The sequence below is a fragment of the Mytilus edulis genome, chromosome 2, assembly GCF_963676685.1.
Source record: "Mytilus edulis chromosome 2, xbMytEdul2.2, whole genome shotgun sequence".
NCBI classification, from domain to species: domain Eukaryota; kingdom Metazoa; phylum Mollusca; class Bivalvia; order Mytilida; family Mytilidae; genus Mytilus; species Mytilus edulis.
The window spans coordinates 63007863-63026374 of record NC_092345.1 but is presented as its reverse complement, the minus strand read 5'-3'; the positions used below and the strand labels follow the sequence as shown (position 1 = coordinate 63026374).

At 31.3% G+C, this 18512-nt stretch overlaps 1 protein-coding gene across 2 annotated transcripts; it reads right to left on the bottom strand.

Annotated features, from left to right (window-relative positions):
* Window positions 1-3377: 3377 nt before the first annotated feature.
* Window positions 3378-18512, bottom strand: LOC139512606 (kelch-like protein 20). 2 transcript variants are annotated; one of them, XM_071300330.1, is made up of 9 exons: window positions 18198-18512; window positions 15909-16472; window positions 15379-15537; window positions 13260-13470; window positions 12682-12865; window positions 12243-12386; window positions 10717-10850; window positions 7643-7851; window positions 3378-6861 (listed from the first exon to the last, which is right to left on the bottom strand). In XM_071300330.1, exons 2-9 carry the CDS (start codon window positions 16416-16418, stop codon window positions 6670-6672), a joined length of 1743 nt encoding a protein of 580 aa, XP_071156431.1. In that variant the 5' UTR covers window positions 16419-16472; window positions 18198-18512; the 3' UTR covers window positions 3378-6669. The 2 variants fall into 2 exon arrangements, with proteins under 2 accessions (XP_071156431.1, XP_071156432.1); XM_071300331.1 differs by having other exon boundaries at window positions 18399-18505.

Below are 18512 nucleotides of genomic sequence, written 5' to 3'. Positions count from 1 at the left end.
GGATCACTATCCCTATGTCAAACTTTCTGCGACAAGTCGCAGGCTCAGAAAAAAAAAAGGAATCTTTGAACTATTAAAATTACCAATCTGTACACATCCTACATCTAATTGATATTAATTAGTTATCAAAGGTACCAGGATTACAATTTAGTACGCCAGACGCGCGTTTCGTCTACATAAGACTCATCAGTGACGCTCATATCAAAATAGTTATAAATCAAACAAATACAAAGTTGAAGAGCATTGAGGATCCAAAATTCCAAAAAGTTGTGCCAAATACGGCTAAGGTAATCTATGCCTGGGATAAGAAAATCCTTAGTTTTCGAAGTTTTTCGAAAAATTCAAAGTTTTGTTAACAGGAAATTTATAAAAATGACTACATAATTGATATTCATGTCAACACCTAAGTGATGACTACTGGGCTGGTGATACCCTCGGGGACGAAACGTCCACCAGCAGAGGCATCGACCCAGTGGTGTAAATAGTTATCAAAGGTACCAGGATTACAATTTAGTACGCCAGACGCGCGTTTCGTCTACATAAGACTCATCAGTGACGCTCATATCAAAATAGTTATAAATCAAACAAATACAAAGTTGAAGAGCATTGAGGATCCAAAATTCCAAAAAGTTGTGCCAAATACGGCTAAGGTAATCTATGCCTGGGATAAGAAAATCCTTAGTTTTCGAAGTTTTTCGAAAAATTCAAAGTTTTGTTAACAGGAAATTTATAAAAATGACTACATAATTGATATTCATGTCAACACCGAAGTGATGACTACTGGGCTGGTGATACCCTCGGGTATTATATTAAAAAAGAGAAAAATATTATTTACAGCCAAGAGAAAAACATGACCTTGTAAAATACCATTATACAGATATCGACAGACTGTAGAGCCACGAATAGTCTGAATCGCAATGTATCCTGCAGTACAAAAAAGTATCTCAGAATTTTAATGAATTTGAATTTGCCAAAGTATTATCTGACACTTTTCCTGCTTTTTACCTAGGTTTTGCAAGACATGGTAAACAGTCTAGGACTTTAAGTAAAAACAAAATACATGGTTCCAGTGACTGTTCGAGATTGAGAAAACCCTATTTATAATGATTTTAACAGATAATCTTTAGAAACCAAATGCAAATGTATCAAGATTAGGTTAGAAAGAAACGAAATCCATATACATTTTTAGGATCAGTAAATATAAAATCCTAGTCAATGCTACTACAAGAAAAGTTTCATTCCACTGATCTAAGATGATGACCCAATTTGAGTTTCAGATTCCTCCCCCCTTTTTTCTTGGAAAATTTTTGATATATAGGAATCACTGAAGCATGACCGGAGCGGGCCCCCTTTTAGGCAGTCAGTGAGCCCCCTCTTATAAAAATTTCTGGTTCTGCCACTGAGGTGTAAACATCCACCTGAATATGACACCCTAACCAGATACAACATCGAACTATGAGTTGATTTGGTACACCTAGCATTTTGCATAAAATCATTAATATGCAACAACAAAATTTACCAATTCTGGCAAACAAACAAAAAATCATTCAAGGGCTGATCATTGAGTCTCCTCATGGGTTTATATTTTAAATACGACTGCTAAAAAAATTGCGGTCTTATATTGGTATCAGGTCGTTGTTGTCCAAAACATTTTTTTCAGACAAAAACTTTATTATAAGTAAATAGAAATATATGAAATTGTAACACAAGGATTATGACCACAAAAGGAAGGTTGGGATTTATTTTGGGGTATATAGTTCCGAGAGTTTAGGAATTATGGGCCCAGAAGAGGCATTTTTCTAGTTTTCAGAAAATAACTTGTAGAATGGTATATGGATCTTTCTGAAATTATACCAACAGTTTCTACCCCACAAAGGGATGGTAAGAATTAGCTTTTGGGGATAATGTCTCAAATTGTCTAGGAATTAGGGGAAAAATAAGGGTGTCCTGGTTAATGGACAACAAAACATAATTAAAGGGAGGTAATTCAAAAACATTCTCAATTACCTCCCTTACACTGTTATTAAATTATGTATAAAGAAATGTTGTATTGTCTTGAGGTGATTAGGGAGCTACCATTTGATTTTTATGGGGGGGCTAGGATGAAAAATTTTGTCCTGCATTTTTTTTTAGTTGTAATCTCTGTCCTGCCTTTTTATTTTTCACTCTCTTCGGTCCTGCCATTTTTTTTATTAGTTTATCCTGACTTTTTTTACCTAAATTGTCATCCTGCCTTTTTCTTTTTGCAAAGTGTCTCATCCTGCCTTTTTTTTTTACTCAAAACTCCTGTCCTGCCTATTTTTTTCAAATTTCATCCTAGCCCCCCCCCCCCCATAAAAATCAAATGGTAGCTTCCTTAGCTGTCAATTTATTTTTAGAAGTTACTATTTTAAAAATTCTGATGAAGGTACCTATAAATTGCTTTGCCGCGCACAGCTGGATACAACTACAAAGGTTCAACCCTGAACAATTAAGGCAAAAATGAACACAATAACCACACTTGATACAGTTCTGAATTTGGATCGTAATTAAATATTTGACACACATTGGGTTTCTGACACAGAATAACTGTAGTACAAATGTACTAGAACTTGAACTGGTTATGTGATTTTAATTTATATTCATTTTTTTGCTTTTTAGCTACACACGATGCTGTTGCAAATTGACCCCCCCCCCCCCCCCCCCCAAAAAAAAATATCTAAAATTGTTCCCACTCCACCCCATTTTTTTTGCAACTTGCACCCCACTGCCCCCTATTTTCTATTTGACACATTCCCTATTTCCATTCTCTCCTCTATATAGGAGGTTACTTAAGAATTGAATGCTGCTTTTTGTAAATTTATTGGGGTATAAAAGTGTTGACCGAAGTACATTTTGTATGAAGCGCGGAAGCGCTTCATACTAAAAATGTGCGCACGGTCAACGCTTTTACAACCCTATAAAGTTACAAAAAGACGCATTCAATACTTATAATTACATTTTTTTTAGCTAGAATCATGAAAACACGATTTTTATCAAGTTTTCATTTAATTTACCTGTGCACTTTATTGTGGGACCTCGTGTCATCATGAATGATAAATGTTATTGTCTAATACAATTGTTTCAGGAATAGCACGAGATGTGCAGTTGGCCAATCAGAATAACATATTATAATGAAACATACATCTAATGTAATTATTGTAAAATAAAGATAATATATCCTCTTGAAATAAGATCTTTACAAGTACAGCCTGTAATTGAATGCATTTATTTGAATTTAAACTCATATATTCACATGCTATTCAGTCAAAAATCTGAAGTCACAACATTTTAGTGTGTCTTCTCTTGTAGGTTTTGACCACTGCCAACTTAGGCAGAAAAAATTAATACAATACAGATTTCAATTTAATATTTATTAATAGACACAAATCTGTTCTTATGAATACATTAATTTATGAAAAAAACTTCTGATTTGATCAGACATAACTATAATCTAAACAATACAATGAAGGTAGCATAATAATAAATTGGTCGCAACAGGAAATATACAAATTATTTGAAATAATGTTATACAAAAAGTCATTGATGCAATTATATTTTAAACTGGTATAGTCCAAAGCAAGATGTTAAAGGTGTAAATAAAACATTTATTATTGTCCTAACATTCTTGGTTAAGACTGTTCACATGCTATTTCTTAGAGGCGAAAGAAAAGTTGATCTAAGATATAGACTGTGATAATTTAGTTTTAAAATTTCTTCAACCAAGAAGATTTTGAAATATTTTCAGATGATAATCAAACAGCACTTGTTTTTTAAGTATATGTCTTTCCATCACTTAAGTTTGCCAACATAAAATCTCCTAAAGTTTGCTTAGCACTAGAACAAACTTGGGAGAATTACTTCACAAAGGTTGTACAATTTTCCTCTTTCAATTTAATTTTATTTTGTTGTACTGCAAATGTTTTTCTGTTGTACTGCAAATGTTTTTCTGTTGTACTGCAAATGGGCAATGTTTAATATGTACAATGTTAAATCTTGTGAACTTTTTTTTTAAGGATCAATTCTCATAGTTTAATTTGTAAAGGATCTTAATTGAAGGAAGAAGAGAGAAAAAAAGCCAGATACAAATATTTACAGAAGACATACATAAATGATCATAACTTCAAGAAAACATTGAACATATAAATATTTAGCACTCTATGATATATATAATGATTTAAAAGGAATAATTTTTAAGGAAAGTTAATATCACATTTATAGCCTACATACTACATAATAGTAAATTAATAGCTATTAAAAATACAATAGGATCATCATTATAATAACTTAAAATTGCATATTAAGTTTTGATAGTATATACAACTTAAAAAAATATCATTCATATAATAATATAAAACTTAAGGAGATGTGATTCAACTGCCATAAAAGGACAATGATTTGAACAAATTTAGTTTAGTTGCCTAAATAGTTTCAATGAAACCGCATTGAAAAACATGTCAAACCAAATCCACACCAAAACTAAACTGATTTTGTTCGACAATTTAGACCATTGAGTCCGTCCAAGCTAATTATAGTGTTCAAATCAACTGATTCAACTATTGTCCATCTTTGAATCAGTCAAACAAGCCAATACAAATTTAAGGGCATAAAATACAGTTACAGGGGAGATAATCACATTGCTAATGTAAATTTTAGTTCTCTCACAAATCCTTTTAAACAAAAAAAGTTAGGTATGTTTGTCCAAAGAATAGAAATTTCTAAGAAACTGAAAGGTTTAGCAAATGTCTAAAATTTCAACCCCATTTATCTATACAAGTAGCATGTAAAGCTATATTTTTTATTACTTATTTGAATTGAATAGGTAAATAATAGCTTGTTTGCAAATTGCAGTCAAAGATCATCAAGGTTTTAAAACTATATTGTATGCCCTTAACACAAAATAAATTATACATCACAGATTTGCACTAACAAAAGCCTGAATTATATATATATCAATTACTGAATTTACCATACTGCAAAGAATGCTGATACATGTATTGATACCAAAGTGGTGCCTTTTCTATCATAAAAAAAAACAATAAATTATCTGAAGTGTACTAAACTATTTAATTCATTAAAAGAAATAAAATTAAACCTTTAATGAACAGCATATAATAACGGCTATTTCATAAAATGTATGTGGAAGGGAAGGGTAGGAAGGGACTTTCAAGATATCCCTAAAACCAAACAACATTTTGCAGATAACTTTGCATAACAGTAAAAGACGTCTAGCATACTGCAAAAGACCCATGACCAACATTTAATAATTAAACTTCCCTTCCTACCCTCCCCCACACATTTTAATGGAATAGTCCTAAGTTTTACATCTACATTTGTCTCTTATCATTTGTTCATTTAATTTATCAAAAGAAAATTATAGCCTAATAATAAATATCATACATACATATGTTATAATGCCCAATAATGATATAAAACAAATAAGACAACAAAAACACTATGAGACAGCAACAAGTAACCATAACTTGACACAAATATCCGGTTAAGCTTGTTGAAATATAATCCGTTAAACAATCTTGATACATACTTTTTGAATGAAAAAATTAAATAAATAGCTGTGCCACAAGCACATAATACACCCTTATTGTACTTATTGTCAAAATAGTTGCAAAAATAATATTTTTTTTAGAGGGAATCTTAATTGGCTCTGTAGAAAAACAGAAGAAAATTAGTTTTAGTGTTCAGTTGCCCCTAGTTGATCTGAAACTTAAATGTTTAATGCAGAAGAAATCTTCTAATTAAAATTCTTATTGGATATTGGTAAAAAATATTTCTCTCAATTGTTAGACAGCATATTTCTTTCAAAAGAAAACACTATATTTTGATAAAAATAATTTATTGGCACAGAGTAATGTCCCATCTGTATGTTATTTTGATGTACAATTTACTTGTAAATACAGTATAATGCAAATTGGACACACTGTATGACTACCTGTGTTCATGATGTAGATCTTTTTTGTAGATCTTGTCCAACTGATCACTTTGCAAGTTTAAAGTTTCTATTTATCTATTATAGTTTTCAAGTCAATAAGTAAACACACACAAAAACATGGTAAAAAAATTATCAATTGACATTTACTGTGTACAATGGATTCTTTTAATCTGACCTAAATGAAAAATGAAACAAAAACAAAACAAACAACTTCATTGGAGACTGAAAAAAATACTTAACAATTGGTATATTCATGCAAGTTAGAATGAGGAATATAGGGAAAATAGTATATGCATCATACACTCTGTGACAGGTATTTGAAATTTAATATGCAATATATTTAAATATTTACCTCAAGCATATTAATACATTAAAAAAGATAAAAACAATACTCTCAATCTTAAAGAATGTTAGAACATTAATCCCCAAAAAAACCAATATATGAAAATTCCTGTTTAATTAACAGGATGCATGTGGTAAAATAACAAAATGCAAAATATCTAGTAGTATCCTAAGACTTCTTAAAGAATGTCAGTATGGTTAAAATACAAAATCACAAATATTTTAGAATTAATTCAAATAAATGCAATTTAATATAAATGTGGCACCAATAAACTAAATATACAATGAAGGGTTTTTTCTCTATCAGATAAAACTTTCTACTGTGTGATGAAGGTCTGTAAATTTTTTTATGCTTCGCATCACCATAAATGAGATTCATTCTGTGGCATTCTGACCACACCTACACCTCCTCCAAGCCGTCGGTAGTTCATTCCACCACATAATTTCCAGCTGTTTGTTTCAGGATCATAAACTTCAATTGTTTTTAAGTATGTTGTACCATCAAATCCTCCAATAGCCATAAGCTGCCCATTTACTACTGCTAAACCAACCTGTATAACCCATAGATTAGTTATAAATAAAGAACTTAAAGCGCAGAATCACATCTGGAAAATATTCTAATTTATATAACTGTGCATATTTTAAAGGTATTGATGATCCTTTAACAAAACCAATTAATCTAAATAACAAATCATATAAAATAGGCTCTGTTTTCTAAGATTTATATGAGCCAAACATTTCATTTAGGTTCTAGTGTGAATTTAGATCTGCTTTTCAATGGGGAAAGGAAATGAAATGGTTGATCTTCACATGACCAAAATTGTCTCCCATTTATATTATGCATCAAACATTTCTCACAAGACCTTTCACTGACTATACAAATATATTTCACTTTTTTTTTTACATAAAAATGCCAAAATTAGTTGGACTTTTTTTAACATGAGTTTGTGAAAAAAATGTGTTTGGATTTTCAAATTTTCAGATGAAGCCGAAAGTCATAATAAAATAATAGCATATTTTCAAAACACAGTGCTTGTAAAAGTGCAAAGCGCTGAAATTTTAAAACGAGTTGATCAGTTCAAATAATTTATTTCAAGCTGCATCTTGAAAATGTGTTGAGCACCTTAGTATTAAGAAAGGCAAAGTCTCTAGCATAAAGATTGTTTTTATGAAATGAGAATGATAGCTTGTCCTTGTCCTTTAAAACATATGGAAACATCTATTTTCCTTAATTTTCTTAACACTGTAACTTGTGTGTTACTGTCTTGAAGTTATATTTTATAATAAAATTTATCCTAAATATCTTTTATTCCTTTTTAAATATTAACCTACCCCACTTCTTCTAGAGGTCATAGCAACAACAGGTTGCCATGTATTAGAATGTGGATTATATCTTTCAGCACTGCTCAATTCTGTGGTATCATCCCTGCCTCCAACAGCATATATCATGTTATTATACACTGCTACACCTAGGTGTTTACGTCTTGTTCCCATGGGAGCAACAGGTGTCCAACGATTGGTTCTTGGATCATAACGTTCAACTGTAAAATATCGATAAACTTTTGTTATATACCGGTACTTTAAATGATGGTAACTTTTTATACCACAGCATTGCTTTTAAAAACAACCAGGTGCTCTGCAGGGCGCCGCTTTATACGACCGCAGAGGTCGAACCCTGAACAGTTGGGGCAAGTATGGACAAAACATTCAAGCGTGATACAGCTCTGAATTTGGATTGTGATCAAATTTTTGACATTACATGGTTTTTTTTACACAAAACAAATGTCAAGATTTTACAAATCAATTAAAGATTTCTTCTTCAAACTTATTTAAATCTAAAATTAAATAGTTGACACAGCATAGGTTTCTGACACAGAATGAATGTGGTCTAATGAACTTAAAAAATTTTTTTTGCCTTTGAGCAATTCACTATGCTGTTGAATATTAATCCTCTCAAAAAAATGTTTGAAGAAATTTTCTTTTTATTTATGAAATCTGAAATGAGAAAAATTTAACCCCACCCCCCCCCCCCCCCCCCCAATTCAAATTTCTAATGGAGTTTGCAACAATAACTACTCTTTTAAATACATCATAAAATATTAAAATGTAAAATAAATTGCTTGTTATCACTGAATGGTAAAGATTGGTTGGTAGTAAAAGTGAATATAAATTGTTTATTGTATAAAACAATAAAAAAAACTTCATCAGCAACATTTTATATTGGCAAATTTCCAATGAAGTTATTTACATAAAGTTATTGGCAAATAAAAATAGAAAATGACATCATAGTCATGTCTGGCAAATGTCCAACATACATTATCTAAAAACATTTTAGATAAGATAAGGAAAAAAAGCTTCATCAGCAACATTTTATATTGGCAAATTTCCAATGAAGTTACTTACATAAATTTATTGGCAAATAAAAATAGAAAATGACATCAAAGTCATGTCTGGCAAATTTCCAACATATATTATCAACTACTATTCTATACAAAGAAAGATAACTCCAATTGAAAATTAATTGCTATTGCACAATATTGTGCAATTAGATGTTTCTTGCTATTGTGCAATACTGTGCAATTGAAAATTTCTTGCTATTGCACAATACTTGATATGGAATCCTGATTTGGACCAACTTGAAAACTGGGCCCATAATAAAAAATCAAAGTACATCTTTAGATAAAGCATATCAAATAAGCCCAAGAATTTAATTTTTGTTAAAATCAAACTTAGTTTAATTTTGGACCCTTTGGACCTTAATGTAGACCAATTTGAAAACTGGACCAAAAATTAAGAATCTACATACACAGTTAGATTTGGCATATCAAAGAACCCATTTATTCAATTTTTGATGAAATCAAACAAAGTTTAATTTTGGACCCCCATTTGGACCAACTTGAAAACTAGGCCAATAATTAAAAATCTAAGTACATTTTTAAATTCAGCATATCAAAGAACCCCAAAGATTCAATTTTTGTTAAAATCAAAGTAAGTTTAATTTTGGACCCTTTGGACCTTAATATAGACCAATTTGAAAACAGGACCAAAAATTAAGAATCTACATACATAGTTAGATTCGGCATATCAAAGAACCCCAATTATTCAATTTTTGATGAAATCACAAAAAGTTCAATTTTGGACCCTTTGGGCCCCTTATTCCTAAAATGTTGGGACCAAAACTCCCAAAATCAAACCCAACCTTCCTTTTATGGTCATAAACCTTGTGTTTAAATTTCATAGATTTCTATTTACTTATACTAAAGTTATGGTGCAAAAACCAAAAATAATGCTTATTTGAGCCCCTTTTTGGCCCCTAATTCATAAACTGTTGTGACCTCAACTCCAAAAATCAATCCCAACCTTCCTTTTGTGGTCATAAACCTTGTGTTTAAATTTCATTGATTCTATTTACTTATACTAAAGTTATTGTGCGAAAACCAAGAATAATGCTTATTTGGGCCCTTTTTTGGCCCTTAATTCCTAAACTGTTGGAACCAAAACTCCCAAAATCAATCCCAACCGTCCTTTTGTGGTCATAAACCTTGTGTTTAAATTTCATAGATTTCTATTTACTTATACTAAAGTTATGGTGCAAAAACCCAAAATAATGCTTTTTTGAGCCCCTTTTTGGCCCCTAATTCATAAACTGTTGTGACCTCAACTCCAAAAATCAATCCCAACCTTCCTTTTGTGGTCATAAACCTTGTGTTTAAATTTCATTGATTCTATTTACTTATACTAAAGTTATTGTGCGAAAACCAAGAATAATGCTTATTTGGGCCCTTTTTTGGCCCTTAATTCCTAAACTGTTGGAACCAAAACTCCCAAAATCAATCCCAACCGTCCTTTTGTGGTCATAAACCTTGTGTCAAAATTTCATAGATTTCTATTCACTTAAACTAAAGTTATAGTGCGAAAACCAAGAAAATGCTTATTTGGGCCCTTTTTGGCCCCGAATTCCTAAAATGTTGGGACCAAAACTCCCAAAATCAATCCCAACCTTCCTTTTGTGGTCATAAAGCTTGTGTTAAAATTTCATTGATTTCTATTTACTTTTACTAAAGTTAGAGTGCGAAAACTAAAGTATTCCGACGACGACGACGACGCAGGACGCCAACGTGATAGCAATATACGACCAAAAAATTAAAATTTTTGCGGTCGTATAAAAACAAAGTCTTTATAACTGGTACCAAGATAAAAATAGTTTAAATTTATTGGTTTCATTAAATCTCAGATTCTATTATTTTTATCATAAATAATTTATGACGGGTGCCATTGAACCCTGTGTCTCTGAAATCATTTTTGGAAGTCCAGGGTGCTTAATTATATACAAGAATAAATGCTATCTAAACTAAATGGCAAAGCCACACATGTAATAAAATATATGTATGTATTTGATAACAAACCTGTATTTAAAGGTGATGTACCATCACTTCCTCCTACAGCATAAAGGTAGCCCATCAGTACAGCTACACCTACTCCTAATCTTCTCGTACTCATTGAGGCTACCTTAGCCCATTTATTTAATTGAGGGTCATATCTGCAAGAAAAGCCATAAGATTATGTTACACAATGTTTTATTTTTTAGACAAAATGTAAATCAAACTATTCCACATTACCTTCCTACAAGAGGTGCATTATGTTTGCACGCATTACCATTACATTTGCGCTCAAAAATCATTATGTTTACGTGCAGCTTTTGGTTACATTTGCGCGCATTTATTTGACAGGTAAACTCAGGTAAATACCGGTAATATCACTTATTTATTTATAAATTTTTTCAGTTATTTAAAAGTGCAAGTACCCCTTCCTTCAGTTGAAGTCCTCTGCGCACCAACGAGGAGATGGAACTGGGATTTCGAACAGGATAAGTCCGTTTTATTATGCACAAGCACTTAAAAATGTACAAATGAAAATGTTAAAATGTTAAAACAGCTAATCTAAAAAGTAAAAGTAAAAGCACTGATAGTACATGGCGTTTCATATTGGTAGGTGTAGAAAATTTGAAGCCAATTGCTTTGAGAAATGAAAGTCTATTAATTTCTTAAACCTAATATTTTCTGAATTGTTCCATCAAATATTCTGAAATATTCACAATAAAGTTACATGTATGTCTTAGTCTCCAACAGGATTTATCATGAGCACGTTATATTTTGATTTAGAATTTAATATGAACAGTATGGAAAGTAAAAAATAAATATTTTCAAAATTAATAATCTATAGTCTTTTGTTATAAAAATTACAAATTAAAGTATAATTTAAATGTTTATATATTTGTTTTTATATTACCTTTTTTACCTGTAAAATAAATGCGTGCAAATGTAATCAAAAGCTGCGCACAAATGTAAAAACATTTTAATCCCCAAATGAGTGCAAATGTAATGTTCCCCCTACAAGCAGCTCTGTCTTTGGTGCTTTTCATACAATAGTTCTATCAAATGTGTTATTTTAATTTGTTTATGGCAGTTTATCATTTGGATTGTATTTACACACAAAATGATTTTTATAAAAGAGCATAATCAGTAAGCACATATTTGATTTGACTTTAGCATTCATTTCTTTAACAAGAATTGTAACAATGTTCCATAAAGGAAATATATTGACTTATTTTTTTGTGAAAACTTTGTACTTTATTAGAAAATATGTTTCTATATCTTTTTTTTGGATTGAAAAGTACTTAATGCACTGTATATTGTTTTTATGAGTAACAGAACTTAGTTTCACTGTTGAATATGATTTATAATTTATGTATTTGCAGAAAATTGTATTGTATACGTTGTATTCAATGTAATTAAAGAAATTGATCTGATACACATACTTGACTTTGTTTATTTATTTACTCTGTGGACCAAACAGACACTGACTGAATATTGCATATTCTAATTGTAAACTTTACTAAATTCATAATGTGTAAATGGTATAGTCAATATACCTTTCAACAAAATTGAGACATGATACCCCATCCTGACCCCCAACAGCATACATATATCCATCTAACACTGCCACACCCACACTTGTTCTACAGGAACTGGTAGGAGCTACCTCACCACTCCACTGATTTGTCTGGGGATCAAATCTGAAAGAAGAATCAACATATACTGCTATTGAAAGTGACTAAATATTATAATCTATTAGTTTATAACCCAACCTACAAATGTATAGACAGATATAACCAATATGATAGAATGCAGTGCTTATTCAACTAAACTTCTTGAAGATAAGATGTAAATTAATATTGATACATCAGCATCAGGGTGTAGCTCATTTACAAATAAAAGAGAAGTAGACATTTGCTGAAAACAAATCAGCATAGTAAGAGTAAAAATGCATACCAGCTGTTTCTTTGCTTTGATTGACAGTGTGGCAATTACCTTTCAATGCTATTTAGATATGACTGGCCATCATGTCCTCCAACTGCATACAATAGATCATTCAGAACAGTTACTCCCACTCCACATCTCCGTTTACTCATTGGTGCAACCATCCGCCATTCATTTGTTTGAGGATCATAACGTTCAACACTTGAAATTGCATCACCACTGCACCAACCTCCAACTAAAAATGCATCAAGAATTGTTTTAGAAAAAAGTAAGTGACTGTCAAATTTTTAAACATAGAATTATCAAAATGTATGAATATACAAAAGGAGAATTTTCTAAAAAAGTGCAATAAATCCATACTGTCATGTATTTTACATTTAAGAGTGCTACAACTCTGTACAGTTGTGAATAAATTCAATTAATTATATAATACATCGCCCCTTACATTTTTTAATATGTACTGTAAAGAACATGACTGTCAAATTGACAGCAAACATGATTTTCTGTTTTTTTTAAGTCACTTTCAGGCTTGTTCAACCTGCCATGGTCTGTACCAATTTTTCAATCTTCCAAGGACCATAACTCATTAACTGTTAAAATGAAAATGTTTAGCACAAACCAAATTATACCTGCAAAGAGTACTTCTCCACATCTAATTGGTTTTCTTGGTCTTGTTCTTGGTCCTTGCATCAATGGCCTTTCTTGTGGCAATAACAGATAATTTTTGGCTTCATCAACAAGATCTCGACAGGATTCATCACTCTTTATTAAAATGTCTGAACCAACTGTTCCAACTAAAAACTTTGGGCTCATAAGGGGTAATCTAACATGTTGTGTGACCTGTAAGACAAATGTTAGTTTAAATCATGGAATTCTGACATTTCACCTTATTAATAATTAGTTATCTTATAGTGGGCAATTTTCGCGGGGTATAAATTTTCGTGGATAGAACAAAATCGCCAAAATAAATTCCACCAATTTAAAAGTGCACATGCAAAGGTATTGATAAAAATTTTGAATTTGCCAAAATGTTAACCGCATAAATATTTTGTATACCTTATTCAATTAATACTCATTATTATACTTTGTATAACAAGAGTGCACACACTGAAATGTCTCGCCTTCTTTACTAATCATTGATATTATGTTGATAGTCCTAAGTATAAAGCTTTAACAACTGCCATATAAACTTAACATAAACCAAGATAGCTAAACAAAGACAAATGAACCATGAAAATGAGGTCAAGGTCAGATGAACCATGCCAGGCAGACATGTACAGCTAACAATGCTTCCATACAATAAATATAGTTGACATATTACTTATAGTTTACGAAAAACAGACCAAAACACAAAAACTTAACACTGTGCAATGAACTGTGAAATTGAGGTCATGGTCAAATAAAACCTGCGGGACTTACATATAGATCATAAAATATTTCCATACACCGAATATAGTTGACCTTTGGCATATAATATTAGATAAAAAGACTAAAACTCAAAAACTTAACTTTGACCACTGAACCATGAAAATGAGGTCAAGGTCAGATGACATCTGCCCGCTAGACATGTACACCTTACAATAATTCCATACAACAAATATAGTATACTTACTGCACAAAGTATGGGAAAAAAAGACCAAAACACAAAAACTTAACTATAACCACTGAACCATTAAAATGAGGTCAAGTCAGATGAACCATGCCAGGCAGACATGTACAGCTAACAATGCTTCCATACAATAAATATAGTTGACCTATTACTTATAGTTTAAGAAAAACAGACCAAAACACAAAAACTTAACACTGTGCAATGAACCGTGAAATTGAGGTCATGGTCAAATAAAACCTGCGGGACTTACATATAGATCATAAAATAATTCCATACACCAAATATAGTTGACCTTTGGCATATAATATTAGATAAAAAGACCAAAACTCAAAAACTTAACTTTGACTACTGAACCATGAAAATGAGGTCAAGGTCAGATGACATCTGCCCGCTAGACATGTAGACCTTACAATCATTCCATACAACAAATATAGTAGACTTATTGCACAAAGTATGGGCAAAATAGACCAAAACACAAAAACTTAACTATAACCACTGAACCATGAAAATGAGGTCAAGGTCAGATGACACCTGCCAGTTGGACATGTACACCTAACAGTCCTTCCATACACCGAATATACTAGCCCTATTGCTTATAGTATCTGAGATATGGACTTGACCACCAAAACTTAACCTTGTTCACTGATCCATGAAATGAGGTCGAGGTCAAGTGAAAACTGTCTGACAGGCATGAGGACCTTGCAAGGTACGCACATACCAAATATAGTTATCCTATTACTTATAATAAGAGAGGATTCAACATTACAAAAATTCTGAACTTTTTTTTCAAGTGGTCACTGAACCATGAAAATGAGGTCAAGGACATTGGACATGTGACTGACAGAAACTTCGTAACATGAGGCATCTATATACAAAGTATGAAGCATCCAGGTCTTCCACCTTCTTAAATATAAAGCTTTTAAGAAGTTAGCTAACACCGCCGCCGCCGCCGCATCACTATCCCTATGTCGAGCTTTCTGCAACAAAAGTTGCAGGCTCGACAAAAATCACAAAATTTACACTAAACAAAATAACCAGCTATAGGGTACTTGTCATAATAAATGTACACATTAATTTATTAATTTACATGTACAGTTCTCTTATGATATAGTGTAATTTGCCAAACTGAAAGAACTTACAGTGGGTAGGTGACATCTTCGTTCCTGTGTGTTGTATTTTACCCAGGACATGACAGCATTAAACACTTGTTCCTCTGATCCGACATTTAATTCATCACTAGATATTATATCCACTAACTGGTTCACTGGTAAAAGCATGAATTCTTCACTTTCCATTACCTGTAATGAAACAGATATACATCACAAAATTATATGTACATATACATTTATATGAGGTATTTTTAATCAAATAAAAACTTGATATCTAGAGTTAAAACTACAATGTATTAGTCCATGAAAAAAAAACATACATGTTTTGGTTATGTCGGCTCTTAACACTAAAAATTTGAGACCAGCCCTTTATCATCTATAACTACATGTATCGTCACAAGTTGCCTTCATATTAGAACAGTGGAGGATTACTTATATATTTAATGCTACATGTAGTTTAATCCTGATGTTTTCAGGATATTTATAAAGGATTTTGAATTGAATTGATCACATAGTCCTGTTGGTTAGAAAATTTGTTTTAATACAGAGTAGTACTTTACCTCTTGAAAATTATGTTGGGTAAATTTATCCGCTATCCGTAACAAATCTCTACATGCATGTGTATCAGCAAATGCTCTTATACCAAGACAATTTGATGGATCTAATTGTCTCTTAAGAAATTCACAACAAACATCTTGTATTTCAGCAAGCTGTAATAAACAAGCTGCTGGCAATAGTGTTTGTACATTACTTTCTTCCACTGTTATGTTGGATGTGTAACAAAAGTCAATGAGGAGTTCCATAGCTGCCTCATCAATGTCTCTAATTGTCACTTCTGTCTGTCTACTCTCAGCAAGTTCACCTGTAAACATGGCATGAAAATATGGACTGCACGCAGAGAGTATCACACGATGAGCAAATATTTTCCTTTGACCAACAATAAGGACAACATCACATAGTTCTCTGTGTTTCCTTAAGACATTAATTGATTCTAATGTATGTCTTGGATGTTTATCTGATGTGTAGGCAAGTCTGGCAGGAGAAGCAGCTCTCTCCATTTTGTTGTTCATCTGATAGATGATGCTAGTTCTACTTTACAGAAAATTATTGTTTGGCATTCCTTTCTGAAATGAAAATGTTGCAAAAGTAAAATACAATATCAAACAAGTCGTAATTGAAAACAATGCTTAAACCTATGATTGTGTTTGATTAAAAACTGCAATTTCTTTATGTGTATGCAAAACAATTTTTTTTTAGTAGCTAGAGGGGTCTAAATACAGCACAAACAACATTTTTCATAAAGACCATGAAGTAAAAAAATAGATTTTAACAAACACATTTGACTCCAGCTGGTCAAACAACAGATGTTCTTACATGTAAACACTGCTCACTGCCATTGAGATTGCCTAATAAACAGATCACGTATTCACCAGATGTAACATATATATATACAAGTATATACAACCTTAAAAACAACATCAGCTGTGTGACCTGTGTCCATACAATTTGAAATATATGAGCCAAATAGCATTGTCTTTTGTAAACATATTTCAAATTGAGGTAGGTAATAAACGTTAGATTGCTTTATATTGCACAACACTGACTTTGCTTCTTATACAATGTACAATTGGTATCTGCACAGTTAGGTTTATATGTAGTTTGCTGAACTGTAAATAAGTACAGCACAAAAAAATCCTTTCATCAAATCAAACATCATTTAACTTTTTTATTCCAATATTTAATAACATACACATGTACATTTGTACATTAATAAGATATGCAAAGACAGGAAATACTGTCTTTCTAAATTTTGTCACAGTAAATTTTAAAAGGCACAAAATTTCACCTTAGATTAAATCAAACTTTCCTGCATAAGCAGCATAGAGACAAACAAGCAAATTTCCTTCAGTTAAAACAGCACCAACAGTTGTTTCCTCAGAAATTTCTCCTCAAAAAAGCATAAACCTGTTTAAACACATTAACTTTGCTTTTATACAAATGTACATTTTGTAGCTGTAAACATGGTAAATATATGTTTATTTAGATAAATGAATTGCAATCATATACAATTACTGTCTTTTGATGAGGTAAATATGTGGTTTTTATTGAATTGGAAAAACTGATATTCACTAAGGCCAACGCCCAAAGTGAATGTCATTAGGTTTTTTAAAAGTCAATTAAACCACATATTTACAGAAACAAAAGACAGTAATAGTTTAATTCCATGTTCAGACAGAGAAAAATATGTATGTATTAAACAGTTATTTACCTAAACCAATTGTATGTCCAACATTTTACTGTTATTGTACATGTAATAACATGCAAAGATTTGCGTGGTGAATATCATTCAATATCCAATTCATATAAAAAAAAACATTCTAAAATTAGATCAATATAGAATATCTTAAAATGTTATTCTTAGTTGTATCTATGCTATTAATGATTATGTTCATAATTGAGCTTTCTTTAATAAAATATTTCATATTTATTAATTATAAATGACAAATAAAAGATACCATAAAAATTAGGATTTGTAAGAATAAGTTAGAAAATATAACTCTGCCCATATGATATCTAGTCTGCAAAATCATCATGTGTCAAATGGGGGAAGACTATGTTGTGTACATAGAGTAAGACATCTCTATATATCTCTGATGTACCCATGCATTCTATGTCCATAGCCAAGTGAGTAAACTGATCTAATCATCAATATTCATAATATTTATGTTCAAAGTTTTTTAAAATATTTTTTATGTTGCTTCCATCATTATCCATTCTTCTTTTATTCAGTTTCGATTTCATCAAGCTATTAATCTATTAACACAGTTGAGCTATCAATTACAACTTACAAATATAAAGTTTATTCTGGAGTTTTTGATAATCTTCCTGTCTTTTTAAATATTATTTTGATTAATATTTGTTTAAACTTCCTCTGTAAAAATTATCCCGACCCAAATAAATAAATAAGGTTTCTCGATTCTACTGATGAATTTGAAGAAGACGTGTAGAAATCATCATCTGGGTTCGAAAAATATTGAACTTAAACAAACCATTTGACCTCTCAGTCTAAAATGTAGTTAAAGTAAATCATTTTGTAAGTAAAATATGTGACCATTTGTTGACATTCTTCTGAGCCAAATTTGGAAATAGGAAGTTAAGAAATC